Source organism: Carettochelys insculpta, chromosome 9 (assembly GCF_033958435.1).
Source record: "Carettochelys insculpta isolate YL-2023 chromosome 9, ASM3395843v1, whole genome shotgun sequence".
Classification (NCBI taxonomy): domain Eukaryota; kingdom Metazoa; phylum Chordata; order Testudines; family Carettochelyidae; genus Carettochelys; species Carettochelys insculpta.
Window position 1 is genome coordinate 24,607,045 of NC_134145.1, and position 24,043 is coordinate 24,631,087.

General features: G+C 40.8%; 1 protein-coding gene across 1 annotated transcript in view; it reads left to right on the forward strand.

Moving 5' to 3' along the window:
- AK5 (adenylate kinase 5) overlaps positions 1 to 24,043 on the forward strand; it is a 139,279-nt gene that overhangs the window by 18,054 nt on the left and 97,182 nt on the right. Inside the window, exon 6 of the mRNA XM_075002733.1 lies at positions 11,568 to 11,759. Within this exon, the coding sequence (XP_074858834.1) occupies positions 11,568 to 11,759 (192 nt within the window). The remainder of the gene's footprint in view (positions 1 to 11,567; positions 11,760 to 24,043) is intronic.

A 24,043-nucleotide genomic window follows, 5' to 3' on the forward strand; every position in this document is an offset into this window, starting at 1 on the left:
AAAAACAAATAAAATCAACCCCAAATTTGGAGACTAGTTCATTATTTTTGAATACTTGAGGTTGTCAGTATGGCTGATTTACTTCTTGTTTGTCCTTTCTTTGAGCCTCAATAAATAAGCAAGGGGCATTCCACGTCCCTTTAGATTGTCAAATACTGGAATGTTATTTAAATTCCAAGCACATTTTGTAAATGCTGAGATGAAAAATGATTTACTTAGTATTAACCTGTCAGCTGGAAATCCAACAAGTCACCTATATTAGCTGCATGCTCACGCATGTTAAGTATCTTCAGCTCTGGTGACGCCATAAAGCAATAGTTGTGATTGATGAGTTGAATTCAGACAGCCTATGAGGAAGAAACTGAAGTCTGACCTTCTCATCCAGTATCTGAGGTTCTTTCCTTCTAAGGAAAACTACAGCCTGGCATTACAATACTTTTCAGTTAATTTCAATTACTGTTGTTCTATTTTCATTCACTCATATATCACTTCTCTCCTGGGCTCAGTGTTTTTCCCCCCAGCATTAAAATATTGACCTCAACAGGAGTTAAATACATCCAGAGTTTGACCAGAATTTATTACATGAAGATATATTGACAGTGAAATTTAGGCTAGATATTGAAATTAATGATATGTTAATGAAGACTTTAAGTCATGGATGGGGAACCTCCAACACAAGGGCCAGATGTGGACCATGGTTTGTCTGGATTCAGACCCCAAGGTCTCAGAGCATCTGGACAGTGGGAGGGTGGAGGGTTAGGAACCATGAACCTCACAGGTTGGATCAGGCAAGCTGGGGCTGGATCTAGACCCCAGGCTCTGCCGTGGCTGGAGGGCAGCAAGCAGCTCTGGACGCCGCTGCCGCTCACTGCTGTTCCCCCAGCTGGGAGAAGGGAGAAAGGGGGAGCAGCAGCTGGAGGCTATGTACTGCTGTAAGGGAGGGTGATGCAGAAGGATGGGGAGCAGAGCCACATGCATCTTGGGGGAAGCACATATGCTTCTCCTGTCACCCAGACCACATGCTCCTCACCCACTCCTGAGCCTCCTCCCATCCAGGCTCCTACTTCTATCCCCTTCCTGCCACCCTCTCCCTCCCCTGACTCTTCCCTTTCAGAATCTACACCCCAAATCTTCCACCCTCTCCCATCCAGACCCCACCCCTTCTCCCGTACCCCTTCACACCCAGACCCTGACCTCTCACCAGCACACCCCTCCTGCCCAGACAACTTCAGAACAACTGGCAAAAATGTTCTCCTGACTTCAATCAGGATGTTATTAATCCAGATGAAAGTGCTTCCTCCTGTCATTTGGTGCATTTTGACTGATTCCAACAGATACATAATCACCACTCCCCACAAATCCTCGAAGGATTTTGAGCTAGATTCTCTACCTCTGAAAAATAAATCCATCCTTTCCCCGTTTATCCATGAACTCTAAAATAAAGCCATTGTTCACAAAAGCCGTGTCTACACGTGTTGGGCGCTATTTCGATGTTAACATCGACGTTAAGCGGCGAGACGTCGAAGCCGCTAACCCCATGAGGGGATAGGAATAGCGCCCTACTTCGACATTGAATGTCGAAGTAGGGACCGTGTAGTCGTTGCGCGTCCCGCAACATCGAAATTGCGGGGTCCTCCATGGCGGCCATCAGCTGAGGGGTTGAGAGATGCTCTCTCTCCAGCCCCTGCGGGGCTCTATGGTCACCATGTGCAGCAGCCCTTAGCCCAGGGCTTCTGGCTGCTGCTGCTGCAGCTGGGGATCCATGCTGCATGCACAGGGTCTGCAACCAGTTGTTGGCTCTGTGGATCTTGTGTTGTTTGGTGCAACTGTGTCTGGGAGGGGCCCTTTAAGGGAGCGGCTTGCTGTTGAGTCCGCCCTGTGACCCTGTCTGCAGCTGTGCCTGGCACCCTTATTTCGATGTGTGCTACTGTGGCGTGTAGACGTTCCCTCGCAGCGCCTATTTCGATGTGGTGCTGCGCAACGTCGATGTTGAACGTCGACGTTGCCAGCCCTGGAGGACGTGTAGACGTTATTCATCGAAATAGCCTATTTTGATGTAGCGTTCACGTGTAGACGTAGCCAAAGTAAATATGGCTTTTCCCTCTCAAAAGTCTGTGTATCTTCTCTTGTTGCCTGCTCCATTTCTATCTTCCCAGTTCCTAAACCTCCATCTCAGTCAGCTCTCTACCTCCCTGAACTCTATTGTTTATCTCCTCTTGGCCCTTCTAATTCTATCGTGGCCCTGGCTGCTCAGTCTCCAAACTGCCATTTCCTACTGGACTAATACATGACTACAAGTTGCACCTCTCAGATCTGGTAGTGTCTCACCCAGCAACGTCCGTCATCCGGAATGACCACAAATGTTGCCAAATGAGTGAGTAGCTGGCAGGTGAAGGAGCCCCAGGTAGGCTGGAAGTCAGAGCCACTGCCTGATTCGTGGCTGAGAGACACGAGGCTGCTGCAGGTTGGGAACCAGAGCCCCTCAGCAGGGCGGGACAAGGAGCTGGAGGAGTTGCCTGCCCCACAGCAGTGGGAGCCAGAAAGCCACCGTGGGCAGGAGTTGGTGCCTCCACTTGCTCAGGGGGTGAGGGGACAGGGGCTTGGTGGAGTCCTGTGGCAGTCTCTGGGAGTCAGGACTGGAGTCAGAGCCCCAGGAGAGTGAGGCTGGCACCTTAGCACAGACCTGCACTTCCCCTTATCTGGCAAATTCTCTTGTTTGGGCCCCATCAGGCCCTGAATGTGCCAGATAAGGGAGGTACAACCTGTATTAGCATAATAGATAGGAGCCCTGCCTAGCGGTTCAGAAGAGTAAAGTTGAGCCGGGTGATCAGTAACTCTTGCTCCTTAACTCCTATATGCTGAGGCAGGGGATTTTCTTGACTTGACTTGACTTGCCTGCTGGCCAGGAGTGAGCTTTACACTGTAGGAAAAGGCAGTGCTTCTGTATGTGTGTTTGGGCTGCTGATCTGCAGTGAGAAAGGGCAACTAGCATGTCATACTATTGTTCACTTAGTACGGAGATCCTGCTAGCTACTTCAGAGCCATGATTAACTGTTCAGCCATTGAATTCAGATACAATCCCTGCAACAAACATCGGTGCCAACTCTGCTTACATATCTACACCAGTGATATCACCACAGGACCTAACCACATCAACCCCACCATCAGGGGCTCTTTCACTTGTACATCTACTAATATAATGTATGCCATCATGTGCCAGCAATGCCCCTCTGCAAAATACAGTCTCTATGGCTACATCTACACTGAAACAAAACTTTGAAATGGCCACGCAAATGGCCATTTTGAAGATGACTAATGAGATGTTGATGTGTATATTCAGGGCCTCATTAGCATGCTCCCAGCCACAGCTCTTCAAAATTGCCATGTTTCAGTGCCGCGCGGCTCATCTACATGGGTGTCCTTTTCTAAAGGACCCTACCAACTTCAAAATCCCCTTATTCCTATCTGCCTATCCTTCAAAAAGGACCCCTGGCTGGATGAGCCACGCGGCAGCAAAACGCAGCAATTTCGAAGAGCCACAGCCAGTGGCATGCTGATCAGACCCTGAATATGCATTTCAGCGCTTCATGAGTAATCTTCAAAATGGCCATTTGCATGGCCATTTCAAAGTTTTGTTTCAGTGTAGACATGGCCTATGTAAAAGAATAAATGGACATAAATCAGATATCAGGAGAGGTAACATACAAAAACCTGTAGGAGAACACGTCAGTTTCCCTGGACACTCGTTAACAGATTTAAAAGTAGCCATCCTACAACAAAAAAACTTCAGGAACAGACTCTGAAGAGAAACTGCAGAGGTGCAATTCATTTGCAAATTTGACGCCAATCAACCAAGGAGTGTCTGGCCAATTACAAAAGCATTTTCTTCGCTCTTGTTGTTCACGCCTCCACATTAACGGCTGATGATGCACCACATCCTCCCTTACTGAACAGACCTTGTCAACTCTGGCCCTCCTCTTGACTGGGAGACCCTCCTTTTCATAAGCCCATATATTTAAACCCTTTTCTGGAACTCCCTACATATGCATCTGCATATGCTCCAAAATATCCGTTAGTATAAAAGCTGGCACAGGACTTCTTGGTGTTTTTTGAAGATACAAACTAACTTGGCTACCCCTCTGATACCTGCATTCAGAGTGATAGTCATGCATAGAGAGGGCCAGCAAACAGTTCATACACCCCTTAAATCCCATCTCTGCTGAGGTGAATTTCATGCTCAAATCACATGAGTTTGAGTGAGAAGAGAACCTCCAGCTGGTGTGAAGATCTAACCCCCAACTACTTGTTTAGGCCTAATTAGAATAAATATATTTATGAATGTTGAGGAAAGAATTGTTTATCCATGTAGCACCCAAAGTTATGAAAATCTGAAGTCACTTAGCAAATCATCCTCCCAGCTATGTGCCTCATTTGGTGTAATTGGAAAGACGTTTGTTTCCCCACAACAAAAAAATATGCAAATACTCTAATGAACCAGCAGAGATGAGATTATGCACAGCAGAGAAGTAATTAGAATGGAGAGTAACAACACAATAGACATAAAGTAACTTTATAGTAATCTTTATTGGTGTAATTAGAGCAAAATGCACTATTAATCTAATCATGAACTATCAATTAAGTTTGCTCATGAGTATCCACTAGATACCAGGAATTAAGCAACAAAGAGAGTTAGTGTTTTGTTTTGTCTAATGAGAAAAGGAGAGCGTTTAATCATCTAATTTTCTAGCTAGCAAGTGTTACAATCTCACTCATAAGAGGAAACACAAAAAATACCCTCCAGAGATTACAAAGCCTCCCTGTCACTTACATTGGCTTTACTCCAGTAATATCACTGATTTCAATAGAATTACTTTCAATTTACAGTGGTGTAAGCAAGACAAGACAGATGGAAAGAGAAGGATTTGCTCACCAGGAGATTTTATTATAAAAGATAAGAGGGTTGGGACCATGCCATGCACATGCAAAACACCTCCTTTGTATTTAGGGTTGAAGCTTCATTTGAAAACTCAAGTAAGGTTTAAAGCAGTCTGATTATTGGAATTTACATCCCTGGCATTTGCTGTCCAATGGTGTTTACATCCATAGAGGAAAGGTATCGTAGAGTTCTACCCTGTGACAGCTACATCCCATCTCCCTTAGACACTTCAGCTACACCAGGGACAGGGGCAACTGGTGCAGGTACCACCTCCACTGGTTTTATGCTAGTGGAAGCTCCTGAGTAGCAGGGGAACTCCCTGCTATACATTTATGGCCAGAACAGGGCTCTCTGGCACCATGCAAAGGGTTTGGATCTCAAATTTGGTCTACAGGTTTAGATTTGGGTAATATTTATAAGAAAGTTACTATGAACATAGTCAGTCAATCTCTTGTCATTCCTACCATCTACCAAAGGAAAAACATGCAAATTCTTGTCCTGTTACAATTCCTCCACTCCTGATCTTAGGGAGTTCAAGCATTATGAGTCTTGATACTCTCTGCTATCCTGACAGAACACTTTCAGATGAATGGTGCCTTGCCATTGACTTCAAAAGGCTTTGGATCAGGACTGTGATGAGTAAGATGCCTTTCCCCTACCCTTCCAAACCTGCATAAGAGAAAACATGGAATACAAACACATGACATATACAAAAGTTATATGGGTAACATGGGCTTTTACATATTAGTCTTAATCAGTGTCTTTTTTTATTTAAAAAAAAAAAAAGGAGCTGTTACTCAGCAGGTGCCCTGTTTCCTCCCTTCCCCCCCAGCGTATCCTATGGCTGGGGCTGCCAAGGTGCCAGTACTCAATACCAGCACAAATAAAGCACTGGTCTTACTATGTAAAGCATATGCATGTTTTACATAAGTCGTACATGAGAAGACAAACGTACTTGGTCAGGATGTTGCTGAATCCCCATCAATCAGCATTGACAACTATACGTTAGAGGTCGTCCACAAGTTCGTGTACCTCAGGTCCACCATCACTGACACCCTGTCGTTGGACACTGAGTTAAATAGGAGGATCGGAAAAGCAGGCACAACTCTGTCCAGACTCAGCAAGAGAGTGTGGAATAACAACAAACTGTACACTCACACTGAAATGCAAGTCTACAGAGCCTGCATCCTCAGCACCCTCCTTTATGGCAGCGAGACTTGGACCCTGTATGCCCGCCAGGAAAGGAGGCTGAACGTCTTCCACTTGCGCTGCCTCAGGCACATCCTTGGAATATCATGGCAGGACAGAGTGACCAACACCGCCGTCCTCGAGCAAGCTGGAATCCCAACCATGCACACCCTCCTCAGGCAGCGTCAACTCTGCTGGCTTGGCCATGTCCACAGGATGAATGATGGAAGGATTCCAAAAGACATCCTGTATGGTGAGCTAGCCTCTGGCAAAAGACCTCCCGGACACCCCCAGCTGCGCTACAAAGATGTCTGCAAGAGAGACCTCAGAGAGGTAGACATCGAGCTGGACAACTGGGAAGAACTAGCAGATGACCGCAGCAGATGGAGGCAGGGGTTACACAAGGGCCTTCAGAAGGGCGAGATGAAGATCAGACAGCTAGCAGAGGAGAAGCGAGCACACAGAAAGCACAATAAGGACTTGTCAGACACCCACTACATCTGCAAGAGATGCAGCAAGGACTGTCACTCTTGTGTGGGTCTTCATAGTCACAATAGACGCTGTAAATGAAGTCCTCAATTGAAACTTTAAAGGGCGCGATCCATAGTCTATGCAGACTGAAGGATGCCTACTTATGGCCCCTTTCATATGTTGCAGTCCACACACATGCGTTACATCATAGAAATGTAGAACTTGAATGTTTTTAGGTCATCTAGTCCAGGTTGTCTAACTTGTTCTTTAAAAACTCCAGAGGCAGATTTTTCAACCTTCCAAGCTAGTTTGTTCCAGCGCTTAACTACTCTTACAGTAGTTATCTGTGTACATAAAATATATCCATTCCACGCAGATGGCCCTTCATTTTAAGATCAAATATAGAAAGGATAATTTGTGAGCCCTGAATCAGTCTGGCTCTTTACTAACTGTGTGCAGTCTGGGCACACATCATGGAACATAAGTCCCCTAGAAATACAAGGTTTTGCAAACAGGGCAGCATTTGCTCAATTCTAGGAGTAGTTCAAGTGGTTAATTCTTTGCTTGCTCCTTGTAATAAATGACGCTTGTCCCTCTCAGCTTTAACTTTCACACCAGTTTTTAAACCACATTTTCTTCAGTCTTAAGTTTGTCTTTTTTACTGTGTCAGTTGCTTTAGGAGCCAAGACACCTTATACTTTTCTCGGCTTTATGGGAGAAAGCTGCAGGATGCTGATAAGAGTAGATCTATGAGAATGATTAAAGAGTTAGAAAACTTGCCTTAGCAATGAACTCAAGGAGCTCGATCTATTTAGCATAAAACAAGAGAAGATTTGGGGTGACTAGATTAGTCTATAAGTAACTGCATGTGGAACAGATATTTAAAAATTTAACACAATTCAATGGCTGGAAGCAGAAACTAGACCGGAAATAAGGTGTCAATTTTTAAATGGTGAGCACAATTAACCAGTAAAATAGTTTGCCAAGAGTCATGCTGACAATTTTTAAAATCAAGACGGTGTTTTTCTAACAGATCTAAATGTTACCTTATTTACACTGAAGACCACCCCAGGATTACATTCATATGTATTTTATTAAATGCTACTGTTGGATTAAAGGAAAAAGTACTAGCTTTCAAGTACTCACCCACACACACTTATACCCTCCTGCACTTATATACGCAAACTCATGGAGGCGAAGAGTTGCATACAGACAGCCGAGGAAATCCAGGCATAGAGGGTCTGGTGTGTTTGCCTGCAGTCACAAATCCAGGACCCCCTTGTTAGTGTAAAACTCAGGAGCAATCAGTACCATCTATCCCGGGGAGAGGGATCCTCCTTCCTCCGCTACCAGCTGAGACTAACTCCTGCAGGGTGCTGGCAGCAAAAATACCCATATAGCTTTGTACCCATCTTTTTTTATGGGTCAGCCCATAGCTCTTGTCCTGTCTTACTGCCCCAGGATGCTATAGGACCATGAGTCATCAGCTAACAACAGATGGGACTTCAGTCTTCTCTTGAGGTGGCCTCTTTCTTCGGTGGGTTCTTTTGCAGGCCTCAGCTCCTATTATTCTCTAGCCATCAAGGTGCTGCTGGTAGCTGGCTCTCCAGGAAGGCTGGCTTTGGGGAATGATTCCATTGCACGTATTCCCACATTCACACTTCCCTCACTCACAAACAAAATATAAATTATATAGAATGAGGCTAAAATTATAAAACAAGGCTACAAAACTTACCAATTTACTTACATTCTTATACAAATGCTACAATACTACATCTTGGCTACATTTCTTATGGAAATTCACACTCCTTTATCATAGCTCAAAAGTTATACAGGCAATGAGTGTTACAAAGCTTACAGAAAGTTACTGGACTTAAAACCAGTGATGACAAAGTTACAGAATTTGTGACAACTTTTGGAAAAACAACATTTTTGTGAAAACATTTTCCATGTTCATTTTTATGTAATGACTTGTATCTATTGTATTCCCACCCATCTCTATATCCACAGTAATTTTTCACATCCCTACTTTATGTGTAGTCATAATTAATTCATACTTTTGAAGATATAGCTGCAGCTGAGGCAAAGTGGTCAACAGGAAACAATGGCCTTCATGAGGAAATGCCATCATGACATTTGGGGTGTTTTGCATGTTTTCATACACATTATAAACTGCATATAATACAGATGTTATGCTTTAGATGCAAGAAGTGTGTTTGCTATCAAACACCAAGGAGCAATGCTAAGAAACATGATTTTGTAGCACAGCTTTTCAACTGGTTTTCTGACCAAATATTTATACTTTACTTGTGAGAGGTATTAACAGAGCTATCACAAAAATTAGAGACTTTCTTTTGTAGTCCCACCATAGAGGTTAACATCTAATATAACTTTGAACCACTATTTCCTTATCAGAAACCTTTTAGAGGCTAGCTTTATTTGACAATAGGCTCCAGGTATTGAGAATTTTATAATGTTGCACTGAAGTTTTCTCTGGGTGGATGCTGTGTTTCCAAGCATAAAAGCCAAAGCTTCAGAATAAGCAGCTTCAGTTACTGAGTTTCTCGTGTTAATAGCACAAAGCTTACTACGCTAATGTTTTTATGAACAGTAATAAACAACAATACTTTGCACTTTTATAGTCCTTTACATTTTAAAAAGGAATTCATCCTCACAGCATTCACTATGATGCAACTTTTCTTAATCGTCAATTTGAAACTTGAAGGAAAAAAAAAAAAACCTTAAGACTCAGAATGTGTCTGTCCATTGACTCTAAAGGGACCTGCACCCCACTCCCAGTATAATTTTCATAGTGGGGCCACAGCATTTGCCAGCCCATGGCAACTTTTGTTAGGAAAGTTGTCATTGGTCCAGCTAGTGGTATGTTGGTGGTGGTGTTTTAATAAACACTGAGATTGTCTCAGGGACAGGAGGAAGCTGCTCAAGAGAGATATTTCCTCCAGCCTGCCCTCTATGTCACTACACAGTCCCATCCTTCCCCCTTGTCTCTTAGGAGCTATTAGCTTCCTAGCAAATCTGTTTGCTGTTTCTCACTCTGGGGAGGTTTTATGCTGTAGACAAGGTTAGGGCAGAATGTTGCCGTTCCTGCATTTGAAGCATGGGGCTGCAGACATGGGCTAAGTCTACAAACAGCTGCAAGCCTCGATAATCTCAATGAGCTCATAGGAATAAGGGAATTTTGAAGTTGGTGGGGTCCTTTTGAAAAGGACCCCCCATGTAGACGAGCCGTGCAGGAGTGAAATGTGGCAATTTCGAAGAGCCGTGGCCGGCAGCATGGTAATAAGGCCCTGAGTATGCATTTCAGTGCCTCATTAGTAATCTTTGATTTGGCCATTAGCATGGCCATTTCAAAGTTTGTCGTCAGTGTAGACATAGCCTGGAGGTCCTAAGTAATGCTAGGAAGCACATCCCACTAGGGAATACTACCTTTTGGCCATGCAGTCTATAGATACACAGTTCAATGACCTGTAACACTTAAATACATAGTACTTTTTCTACAGTGATGAGTAAATCCTAAATTGTAAATTGGGGTTATTTCTTACTCTATACGCATTAAAACCACACAACCACACTACTTCATATCCCAGATTAACAACTGCTTGACTTTACCATTGCTGCTTTTAGCAGAGTGTTACACAGATATCTAACACAGAAATTTACTTTTCAGAGGAAGGGTTGAGTAATGATGTTCTTTGAAACCACTAATATGACACGTGAATTCAGCTGCACAGTTAATTGGTCCTGTGGTTATAGGGTGTGTGAAAGGGACAGAAGAACTGATTTAACCACACCATTAAAATAGCATGAAACTGACATTTTATTTATTTTTGTTGGCTTATGGACACCTGATAGGGGATGCGGGGGGTGGGGAATGTGAAAATGGTAGTGAATTTTCTACCTGAGTCAGCTGTGTATGGGAGTACCCATTGACTGTTCTGCTCTTGGGCCCAAAATTGCTGTCAGTAGCCATGGTTGCTAAGTGTGGTGCTTTGGACTCCCCATCCAATGAAAATCAGTAGACTGAGGAAAACTAAAGTTGTAAACTGGAGGGACATCAAGAAAATTGCTTAACATTTTCAAAAGCACTTAAGTGACTTAGAAGTATAAGTCCCATCCAGTTTCACTAGGATTCAGCATCTAAGCCACTTAATGTGCTTTTGACATTTTTCCCCATTGCATTTATCTGAAGACTCCTGTTTCATGAGAACTTTTAGGAACTTTTCTATGGATGACTATCATGGCTGTCATAAGCATCTCTCTTCAGGAACTTTGTGAAATTGTTAACAGAAGCAACTGGAAGTCTGTGATAAGCTTTGAAAAAAAATCACAAGGAAAATTTAAACAATTGTGAGACGGATAAAAATTTCAGGAAACATTGGGTTGATAAGGTCTCATTTCCAACTGCAGCTAAGTCATCTTTGTATAGAATTCTGTACTTTAACTTCAGTGCATAAGGCCTTAAGGAAAAGATATAGAGAAAATTAATTGCAACAGTCAAGTCAGGAAGCTTTTGGAGATGGAAATACACTAAAGTACAGACAAAAGAAAAGAGAAAAATAGAACATTCTGAATCAAGATTAACTGGATGATACTGTCATCATTTTACTATAAAGAAGCTGAGCAATGGAAAAATAAGAGACTTTCCTTAAGTTGCAGAGGAAGTTTATAGTGGATCTGAGAACAGACATCAGGCCTGTCTTCTGGTTCTGCATCCTAGTAAATGCTGCAGTGGCTAGTTGATTGTATGTGGCATCTTACTGATTAAAGATTGCTTTTTCTGGGAGCTACACAGGGGTTTCTTATGGAATAATTGAGTTTGCAGAGTCAGCAAGCTGCTCAGAACTAATATATGCAAGTATAGCATATTTAAAACTTACATGAAAGGCTACTGCTTATGGCTGTGCTGGATGGTTAATTAAATCAAAAACTTTTTGGATAATTCTTTCTACAGATTTGCACTCCAGACTTGGTGATTTTTCTGGCCTGTTCCAATCAGCGGCTGAAAGAAAGGTTATTAAAACGTGCTGAACAGCAAGGGAGACCTGACGATAATCTCAAAGCCACTCAAAGACGACTAATGAATTTCAAGCAGAATGCCATTCCATTGGTCAAATATTTCCAGGAGAAGGGGCTAATTATCACAGTAAGTTGTTTCTCCATCAGTTTATGCACCTGATAAACTAATATACAGCTGTATTTGAATTCAGGAGCTCAGACCTAGCATTCTGCATTTTTTGCTTTATAATAGTGAGTGAGTCAAATTCCACTCTTATTACACCCATGCAGAAGCACTGCAGATACTGAAAGCTTGTGGGTTTGTAGCTGTGGAATGCAGATATACTGTATTATCTCAAACTTTGGTTTATTCACAGCTCCTTACTTACGATATGAAGTGTAAAATTTGTTGAGATCATGTGGAAGTTAAAGGTGAATTTGTTTAAAGTGCATATCAACAGAATGTCTTCTGTGCATGCAAGGACTGAAACAATTTCCCCCGCTCTGTGGTTGTGACTTCAATATTAGTCATCTGTTCCATTTACCCATCATAAGTAGGTACTGTCAGAGATGTACATGATCAGCTGCCCACTCCTGACACTTTCACTCATGCAACAATGTTATTTTTAGCACAGCAGCTCGAGCAGAGCTAATATGGGTATGTGTCAGACTAGAAGTTAACCCCCAGCTTCAAGTGTAGACACCCTTAATTTAATGTAGGCTGCACAGTAGTATAAACTCAGCCAGCAGTAATTATAGCTTGTATGGAGCATGGTTTCCTTGCAGAGTATTAATACTTGTGGAGTGAAATTAAACACAATGCAGACAGCAAATGACCAGTTAAGTGCTACTTCAACCCTTCAGGGCAAAAATTGTTCTTGGGGCTTTGAATTTCATCCAAAGAAACAAACAGGAAAAAAGTGAAACTTTAATTGTTGTTTCAATGCTAATGCTGTGCACTGAAAGCACCTTTAGGAGTCTATTTTGAATGTACCAGAGAAATGATATACTCCTTCAATTGCAGGGCCAGATTCTCTGATGGTGTAAACCACCACAGATCTTCTGAAATCAATGAGCAACATTAACTTTTACCAACAGAGGCTCTGGCCGTTAGAGTGTAAGCTCTTTGAATGTAAATCCCAACCTGTTTATAATGTACAGCATGCATACATGGTGATAAATGATAATTTTTAAAACTTTGGAGGATAGGAAGATCTGGCATAAATTGGTCCTTTTTGCAAATCAGCATGAATAGTGATCTCTGCCATATGCTGAAAAATAGAATTCATCTTTGAATTCTAAACAGGTTTCATAAAAAAGTGCAGCCAGAAGGTCTAATTAGTGCAAGCAGGGTTAATAAAGTGTGGCAAATGTATTTCAGTGATTAACCAAAGCTTATCACCTGCGTCATCACAAATAAGACAGATTATGACAGCCTTAATAAGGGGATGATTAATTTGATACATTTTTGCTTGGTGAAATGTCAGTAGTTCTAACAGAAGAATTGAACAACAGTGCAGATCGGAGCATGAAAACAGATGGGCTTTAAGATGAATACCTCTAATTATTATAAAAGGATACGTTAAAAAAACTTTGGGAAAAGTACAGAGCAAGCAGAGAGGCTGAGCTCAAGGGGCTACAGTTTGGAAATTAAGCTGACAATTGGACAAATCCAGAATATTTAAAGAAGCAGTCTGGGTTATAGAATCTGTGGCTGAGTGAATGAAGAAGCCCTGTATAAAACATTGACAAATCCATCTCTCCAATTCATTTATCTTCTAGTTTGATATCTTTCATAGCCAGTTACAAATAGTAATTCACTACTGTAGGTATGAAATCTAGATAATGCAGTTAGACTAATTGTTCTGTATATTTCTCTTAGAACTTAATCCTGCAAACACTAAGGGCTTGTCTACAGTACCACCTTCCTTCGAATGAAAGATGGTAATTAGGCTGTTGGGAGTTTACTAGTGAAGTGCTGCCGTTCAAAGTCCCCCCCAGCCCCGCAACAGTTTTGAAGTACTGGCACGCGTCTAGCCACAGCTCACCCGCCGGTACTTCAAAGTGCTGGGGCAACTTCGAAATCCCCTTACTCCTCAAGTGCTCGGCAGCACTTCACTAGTAAACTCCCAACAGTAAACAGCCCAGTTACCATCCTTCCTTCGAAGGAAGGTGGTAGTGTAGAAAAGCCCTAACAGTTTTACCAAATGCAAGCTAGTTAAAAGGCGAAATACTGGTCTTGGTAAAGTGAATGGCAAGTGTCTTGCTGATTTCTGTAAGGACAGGATTTCACCTAGAGTGTTTCTTACTGTGAGCAGTCAAATTACAAAATGATGAATTTTGTACACTGCCTATTAGCAAATGTTTGGTAGATTGACCAATAAGAGAAAAAGTGACATACAACTTTTTTGGAAAGTTCTGTAAATCATACAAATATGACTAAGTCTTTTTGAAACTGCATGCTAATCAGAATGGTAAATGCCAAACATGTGCTTAGATTGCAAACTAGACAGGTATAAGCCATATTTTCCACCAAGGATCAAATTTTTGGTCAAGGTATTGTCATGGTCCAGACTCAAAAGAAAATATAAAACAGCAGCAACAGTAATAAGAAAATAAAAAATAAGATCTTATTCAGCCTTTTGGATTAAAAAAAAAGATGTATTGCAGACAAATTTTTATTTGGAAAGCGTTGGAGACAATTTTTTTTATTTTAAAAAGGCGGAGAAAAAGTACTACGAGAAAGATCCTAGATTTGAGTTTTGACAGGAAGGAACTGTTGTAGAATTTGAAAGTGATCATAAAATGGTTAGAGTCCATGATTAAGGAGGAAAAACAGCACAATAAAGGCAGTGGATTTAAAGAAGGCAGACTAGCAAATTCAGGAACTTGGTACTTAAGATCTCATAGGAAGCAAGTCTAAGGGGAAAACCAGTTCAAGAGAGTTGACAGTTTTTCTAAGACACATTATTAAGGGTAAAGAGCAAAACGATCCCACTGTATTGGAAAGAAAGTATGGCAAGAGACTACTTTGGTTTAATGAGGAGCTCTTCAGTTACCTGAAACGCTAAAAAAAGTCCTACAAAAAGTGGAAACCAGGTCAAATTACAAATAATGAATGTAAACAAATAACTATATAGAAAGATTGTAAAAGTCCAAGGCACAAAACAATATTAAACTAGTTAGATAAATGAAGGGTAATAAGAAAATAGTCTATAAAATATTAGAAACAAGAGGAAGATTGAGTAAGGGTAAGCTCATTTCTCAATGAGGGGGAAGAAAAAACAGAAAATGTGGAAATGTCAGAAGCATTAAATGACTTTTTTGTTTATGTTCTCAGCAAATGGTTAGTGCTATTGGATATCAAATATAGTGAATGCTGGTGAAAATTATGTTGGATCAGAGGTTAAAATAGAAAAAGAACAAGTTAGAAATTACTTAGACACATTACATGTCCTCAAAGCCTGATGAAATACTGAAAGAGTAGACTGAGGATCTCTGTCCTGAGTTATTATCATTTATCTTAGGCTTTGTCTACAAAACACAGCTAGCAGTGGCACGGATGTGTCACTAAAGCCTGGCAGCATAAGTGTGTTGGCACTTTTGTCGGCAAAATACTTGCCCCACATTCAGGGTTCACGTTGTTGACAGGAGAGTGGTCCTGCCAACAATAAACCATTCATACTGCCACTTGCTGCAGCAAAACTTTTGTTTGGGGTCAGGGTAGGGGAGCAACAGAGGACTAAGAACCTGAACAGGAAATTTTTGGTTCACAAGTGGCAGAGTAGACAAACCCTTTGAAAAGTCATGGAAGGAGGAAGAGGAGATTCCAGAGCCATGTTCTCTGTAAGCTGCATGCTTGTGAAGCCACCAAAGAGCGAAATGCTGCTCAGTTGATCAGTAGAGTACCCACCGTGCCCAGAGCCAGCATGTGTTTCTACTGGTGAGGCACCCCTGCCTGTGTCTTGGTGCACCTAAGTAAACTTGTTCCTCACATGGATGGAAAAATTAGAAGGAATGTTATTCCAGAGAAATGGAAAAGGGCAATCAGTGTCTATCTATAAAAGAGAAATAAAGACAACCTGGGGAATTTCAGGCCACATGGGTTAAGTTCAGTATGTTGAAAGATAATGGAGCAAATAATTAAGCAATCAATTTTCAAACAGCTAGGAGATACGGTGATAAGTTACAGTCAGCATGAATTTGTAAAGGAAAAAAAGTTAACATGCCTAATTTTTTTTTTAAAATAGCGTAACATGCCTTGTGACAGGGAAGCAGTAAATGTGATATATCCTCCACCCCACCTTTCTAGCACCACTGAATAACAGTTTTACTATATTAAAAGCTGTTATAAAGAGATGTGAGAAAAATTCTCCTTAACCTGTAAGGATAGGACAAGAAGCAATGGGCTTAAACAGCAGGAAGGGTTATTTAGATTGGACATTAGGAAAAACTTCTTAACTGTTAGGATGGTTAAGAATTAGAATAACTTGCCTAGGGAGATTGTAGAATCTCCATTGTTTAATCTGCCAGGAATCCTCTGGACAATACTTAGCCTTATCATGAGTGGAGGGAAGCCCTCTCAAGATGCTTCCAGGCCTATGATTCTGTGATTTCAAGCTCCATTCAGAAGTGTTCAGTGCTTTATATCTGGCCCACATGTGTCCCACTGACTATCCCCATGGTATGATATTACCACTACATGCATTTCTGAGACTTTGTACCTTTTAGTCTGCCAGCTGAAAAGTCAGGAGGATTATTTTAAATTTCTATCTTAGAATTTCTGTTACCAATAATTTTATATTGACCCATCACTAGGCAATCTAGCAAATTCCAGGGTAGGATGAAGCCATCCAAGGTTTTCCCTTTCACTGATCTGTAGCACCTACGAATTGCCTGTAACAATATTTGAAGATCCAAATCCTGTGTCTAGCCTTTTATTCAGGCTATAAATATAGAATACTAGAACTGAAACGGACCTCAAGAGGTAATCAAATCCAGTCCCCAGGATCAAACACCATCTATATCATACCAGTTAGATATGTATCCAAGCTGTTCTTAAATATCTCCAGTATCTCTACAACCACCGTAGACAATTTATTCCATGACTTAACCACCCTGACAGTTGGGATATGTTTTGTAATGTCCAACCTAAACCTCCCTTGCTCCAGTTTAATACATACTTTCCTCTCTAGGTATGACGTTCATTTATGAGGTAGATGCGCTTACCTTGTCCATTATAGGCTTGTAGCTACTGTTTCAGTTTCTTTTGAATGCTGGATTCATTTTCCCTCCATCCAAACCAAAATTCCAACCTCAAAAGGGACTGCACTGGAATCATATGGCTTGACTACACACTTAAAAAGGGTGAATTTCCCTGTTCACCTCTGTTTATTGCTCTATGTATAGGCTGTGTAAAGGAGAGTTGAAATTTAAATTGAGTAAAAAATGTCTTTGTTTATCTATAGTAATTATGGTTATGCTGCCTAATATTTGTTTTTATTCTTCCTGCTGATAAAGCTGGAAAGTAGCTTTCCCAATTAATAAGCTCAGGGCATTCTTGTGTTTCAGTAATAAATTACCAATGAAAATATGTCTCTTACCTGTTTTGTACCTCCAGAGGTATTCCATTATGTTTTTTCTCCACTATCTTTCACAAGTTCCTTTAAAATACATCATTTAATAGAAGTGGCATAGAAATGCTGCCCAAGAGACAAGGGAGCAGTAAACTGTTTTTCAGGAGTTTGGAAGTGAGTGATTTTCCCATAGGAAGAGTGGTGGTGAAATGCAAGTAAATGTATCAGACACAGGAGATCCACAGCTGTCAGAAGAAATAACCTTACAGATACCTGGTCAAACACACTCCTCCCTTGTCACACAAGCTGCTGATGGCTGGCCTTTGTGCTCAGTGACCCATAAAAAGAGGGAGTGTGACATGGAAGTGCACAAGGAAATTCACATTAATCGTTCATGAGTAGCAGTGCAGTTCTTCTGAAGTTCCCAGGGGGTTGCTGCTTTGCAGCTCACCTTTTCCAAAACAGGCATTTGCTGGCATCTCATCCACACCGTAATTTTTTCTGCGGTTTTGTCCAATACACACCTCATTGGAGAACGCCAGAGAGCGCAGGAGCTCAGGAAAAGAACTGTGACATGAACACTTTAGCTACTCTTGTCCCAAGTTTCAAGTGTAGACTTCTTATGTGTGGGTATATTCATGCTGATTATACCTAACAGAGCTTTCCAAATATACCCCCCCACACACATACAGTCTTTTTTTTTTTGAATACTGTTGAAGTCCAACATACTGATTCTATGTCTGCTGAGTTAGTTTAATAACTGAAATCTTTAGATATGGCAATTGATTTTCTCCAGTCTCTTAGTTTATTACTTCTTTCCCAAAGAGTGTTTACAAACAGAATCTGCTTAAGATTTCCCTTGTCTAATGCACCTTCCTCCAAATTCTGACGTAGATGACCATTTTAATGAGTCTCAATCTAATATCTGAGTTCCCACATAACTTGCTGAGATTCTGATTTAACAAACTAGTTATTCTATCCACTGGGAAGTCTGTCTCTTCAGGGCCAACTTTCCTTCATCACCAAGACAAATGATTCTTTAAAAAAATAATAAAATAAAGGAAGAAACCCTCCATTTTTTCTAGCTGTTGTTTCTGTTGCTGTTTCGGAGTTCATAAGAAAACTCAGGTCTGCCAGTGAGAAATAAGCAGAATCTCCAAAAACAAAATCTTATTGTTTTCTCAGCAGCCCATGAAATCTTTCATTTCTCATATTTGGATTTTTTTTTTAAAAAGTTTATTTCTAATCTCCATGCTCTTCAATGACTTATTTTAATATGCCTTTTTCTTAACTCTTTAATCACACTTTTAAGCAATTTAATTTCAGCCATACTGATGCTCAGCAGTACAAACTTAGTGCCTCATCCTGCCATCCCAGCACAGAGCCCCACTGACTTCAGGAAGGATGTGGGACTGCAGGGTACACAGACCAGGGTCTTACATTGCAGGAAAGGCAAACCCCTCATTAGAGCTTTGGCTCACAGACAATTTGCACTTTGGGAAAGTAACAAGAGAGTTTAAGCTTAGAATTGCTCCTGGATTCAGTTAAACATCAACTCAAGGGCTTAGTCCTTATATTCATGGTACTCAGTGTTGTGGGCCGCAGAGTTCTTTAAAGCGCACCTGATGCTCCACGGTGAGTAATGGGTTTGCTTTTCTGGCAAATTTTAATTGCCTTTACCAGGGTAAAGCTTGTCTGTGTGGAAGACAGCCTTTTTGGGATCCATGCCAAGACCGTGGAACTAGCTCTCCCAAGATCTAAGAACCACCAGACACCTTACCACTTCTCCAAGGTATCACCACCACCAACTATGGGCTCAGTGCCTGTTGGTGTCTGATACCTCTCTCACTATTTCCTTCTATCTTTCCCTGTCCAGTGCAGAGTGACTTACTAACTCTGCACCAATCTACCCATTCTCTGTGGGGTCTGCCTCTCCTATCTGAGCCATCCATTATGGCTAATAACAAGGTCTTGATTTTTCATTTGTCGTTCTGCAAATATGCCTGAATGGCTGTAACTTCTGCCGTAGAACCTTCTGCAGCAGGTTCTCTTTTGGCTGTTATCTTCCTATAGAATTCATCGCTGGTGACCTTCTGCACCCATCCTATTCTCAGGATCTTTTTATAACAACTCCTCGCAAATGACAATATTCTTCTCTTTGAATCCTTTGTTATCACCCATGTCTCACATCCATACAACATGCTGCTGAATACACACATTTTCAAGATGCTCAGCATTGTTTCTAAGCTAATGGCTTTGCTTTTCCAGATCTTATCCATCACCTTCAAGCTTGCTCTTGCTTTCACTATTCTAGTTGCTATTTCCTTCTTACAGTCTAAATCATACATTATGTTGCTCCCCAGATGTGAGCTTCTCTACATTTTCTAGTTCAATCCCATCTACACTAATGTTCTTTCCTATTTCCTTATCTCCAAATACCATTGTTTTTGTTTTAATCGATGTTCATGATCAGTCTGTGCCACTTCTCTTTCTCATTTAGCACCTGCACCATTTTCACAAGCTTCTCCTCATCTTCCTCAATAACTATATCATCTGTGAATCTCAAGTTAGTTGTTTTCCCTGTGCGCAGATGTCCTTTTACCTCTTCCTTGATCTTGTCCATCACTCTAGGTGCATGAAGATATTCTGCGAAATCAGACCTTCTTGTCTCATCTCTACTTGTTCTAAACCAACTTCCCAACTCCCTGCATGTTCTTACCACTGCCTCTGCATTGTCATTGATATCCTTCAACAACTGTATCACATTCCATACAACACCACCACCCAAGTCATTTTCTGATCTATGCTGTCAAATGCCTTCTGAAAAAATAAATGAAGCAAGTGTATATGTTCCTGTTCTTTTGTTGAGCTTTCTCCCCTATCAGTCTTAGTGCCAATATCTGCTGTATGGTACTTGTATCTTTCCGGAACCCCTCTTGCTTGTCCACTAGATGTTGTTCTATCTGTGATCTCAATCTCTCTCAGGATCATATCAACTTTGGACTTAACTAATATGAAGTCTCAGAGGGGTAGCTGTGTTAGTCTGTGGCTTCACAAAAACACAAGCAGTCCTGATAAATGGTTAGTCTTCAAGATGGTACAGGACTGCTTGTTTTTTTCTTATCTGAACTGTGTACATCGAATATGTTGTCTTCTAAAATGCCCCACACATTCTCCCTCTGGGAAGAGGAAGGGAGAAAAGCAATCACCTGTGGAAGATGCTAGTTGTGGTGCTCCATCTGGAAGACATTTAGCATCTGTGGTGATGAAGGCAGTGTAAGAATCTGAACAAGATAAAATAGAATTACAGTTGCCCGACTCCTGGAGGAATGATGCCTCAGGCAAGACGAGAGGAAAAGGAGCAGTAATTTTTAAAAGTCCCCTAATACTGCTCTTCTGCCACTGATGTTCAGAACACCACATCTCAGTGGCTTCCTCCCTCCGATTCCTCTCAAAAGTAACAAAACAATTTAGCTAACTCACAGTACACAGAACTTTCTAAAGAAGTTCATCTGGAAGATCTTTTCTGAAGAAACTTGTTTTGGAAGAGTGCGTCTACACACAAAAAAGGTGGATCAAAAGACAGATCTGCTCTTTAGACAGAGAGCGTCCACACAGCCTCTGCTCTTTCCAAAAAATGGGCCTGGGATTGAAAAAAAACAGATGCCATGAAGACTGTTCTTTCGAAATATGGGCCTGCGGAGCATCTACACACATTTTCTTTTAAAAGAAAGTTTTTGAAAGAAGAGTGCTTTGAAAAGGAGTACCCCATTCTTTTGGCTTTGTGTGTAGATGCTCCAGGGGATATTTCAAAAGAGCCCCTTCTTTCAAAATATGTTTTGAAAGAACATACTAGTGTATACATGGCCTTTTCTTATAGACAAATCACACTTTTCAAAGTCCAAATATAAACTACTTACAGCATATTGATCATGATCAATCAGCAGAGCAAGAAAGAAAAATAATTTAGCAGAAAAAGTGACTAAATATGATTAGTTTGCAGACACTTGAGATCACAGCCTGCTTGTTGACGCTGTATGAGTAGAAACAAAATGCTAAATCTCTAAAAAAATATTCACTCAGACTTGATGTTTATGCCATGCTGATTTTCATATACTATGTTTAAGCTACTGAAATTAAAACCTTTCTTGTCTGTGCACATTCTTCTGGGTTGCTTATTTTCTTAGTCATGCTTCTTGCAATTGCATTTAGATAAATTGCTTGAACTACTGTTCTTGACATTTTTCTTGTTTTAGACCTTATTTGCTCTGGTACTAGATTTATATTCTTAATTGTTTTTCCCCGACGCCTTCTCTGCTAGTTTCCAAAGAACATTTTCTATACACCTACATGTTTTTATCTTTCCTGCCTCTGTCGTACCTCCATTATTGTATTCAGTTGTGTTCCATTCATCCCACTTGTATAAGTGTTCGTGCTAATGAGAAATACAGCACCCCATAAATGTAGATGTAAAAGTAAAATCCTGACATTAACACTGGCTATAAGGGAAGACAAATAATGAAACCTGTAGAAATAGCCATTTTCAATAAACACTCTATCCCCAAAGTCACATCCATCAGGAGGCCATTTCTCCTCAGGATGAAACCTGGGCCACACTGGAGTTATGCCACTGACTTCATCATGGGGTGAGGGTGTCAGGATTTTGTTCAGTCATGGTTGTGACATAACCGAACATCATGTAAGTCAGTTGATAAATGGATAACAGATAGCTATGCAGAAGTTGACATGCGCGGACAGTTTACTTTGCTACACAAGCGCACTTTTTGCTAAATGATGGCAGTGCTGTTAAAATTGTGTACAAGACACCAAACTAAGCAAGGAGCTAGCAGGAAAGAAGATTCAGTGAGAGGAAGGAGGGTAACGCCACTTTCTGCACCAGCTGCAAGCCTCCTGGTGGCTCAGCACAGATTGTCAGCCCCTCCGCCATTTTTTTTAAGGAAAGATTTCAGGGTTTAGATTAGTGAGGGTAGCCTGTACAGGACAATGATGCCACCTGTCAGAGTAACTGTGTGTATTCTATTTTAGTGCCTGGGAAAGCAGATTTTTAAATACTTGCTTCAGTTTACAAATTATGAAATTGTCATTTATATGTATTAATCCAAAATATTCCCACTTATAAAAATAAATATTTATTAAGCCAGAGACAACAAGATAGCTTTGAACAAATCCCTTCTTTAAGCCAAGGTTATTTCTTTTAGCGCGTACATTTGTGACTGCAGAATTTTAAATAGAAAGATACAACTTTTGCCAGTTGATGACATTATTTCTGATAAAGGAAAAATAGGCACAAGTGGAACTTCAGTGGTGAATAGGTCTTATGCTGACCCTCTGCACAGGAGTGAATTTTGCTCCTATACGATCAGCTTGAACAAGTAGTGAGTGTAATAATATCCTATACTGGAATTTAGGAAATACATCGTCTCATGTAAAACTGATGCTGATCAGTTGGACAAACAAGAACATTAAGCTGAAGATGTGGTTTGTTCTTGACTTATTTTCACCTATTTCATTCCCAGTAATCATCTGAAGATGAATATTTTAGAATAGTATAAAAAGGTTCATCAGCATGTCAGAGTCACTGTTTTTGTGCACACTCTTATGGCAAATAAATCAGAGGTGTTAACAGATAAATGGACTTACATAGAAAACTTCCAAGTAAAAATCTCTGTGCAGGTAAATTGTACTAGAAAACTCCTGCTGTTCAATTATGAATGCTTAACTGACTCCGACTGTTTACCTGCTAAAATAATTGTTGGGTTATAACTTGCTATGTGTTTAATAAAGTGTGCTTACAATAATCCTTAATATGAAAATTTTACCCCTACAAACAGCATGACACCACCTAATGTACTAATATTGTTTTCTGAATGTTTTGTTCTATATTTTAATTGTAGCACAATTAGAAAAACTGTTAAAACAAGAGGAAATAAAATAAATGGATAAGTAGAGCTACCTAGCTAGTTTAGGTGTCAGCAATCTTTGGCTCTCAGCCTGCCAGGGTAATTTGCTGGCAGGCAACAAGACATTTTGCTGATATTGGCCGTCCACAGGCTTGGGGTCTGGAGCTGCATGGCATTTGCTGATTCTACTTCTCACAGCTCTCATTCATCAGGAACAGGAAACCACAGCACTGGGAGATGCAAAGAGCTCTGCTTGCAGATGGGCAATATCAGCAAAATGTCTTGTAGCCTGCTGTGGATTACCCTGATGGGTCAGGAGTCAAAGGTTGCTGGCCCTTGACGTAGTTCCATGAAGAAGTCTTTTGAGATTTATTATTTATTTATTATTTATTATTTATTTATTTATTATTTATTACACTTATTATTCAGTAGTTGGGATTGGTCCTGCTTTCAGCAGGGGTTGGACTTGATGACCTTCTGAGGTCTCTTCCAACTTTCAGATTCTATGACTAATGAGAGAGGAAATAGCTAGTACCACACAGGTATTGTCAGTAAATAGTTTAACTAAGCCTAGCTTCATCTTTCAAACTATAGTAATTTACATCAGTTTGAAAACAGGCCCACAAATTTCCTCATTGTTTGATGAGAACCTGCTAATAACAGAGTTCTTTTCTGTATTATATATCCATGAACTCTTTAGGACACCAAGCAGAAGTTTCAGTTGAAGCACTCTCCTTCTGCTGTATTATTTTTCTGCACCAGGTCAACTAAGCAGCGTGTCAATATTTTTACCATCTGTTAGCCCTGAATAATGGAATAGCTAAGCCCCTAAGAGAGCTATCGTATGGTGCTCAGGGAAAAATCACAGTCACTAATCTCTAAATAAAATGCTGCATTCCTAAATTATTTTTATTAGTGGATGTCATCATCATATA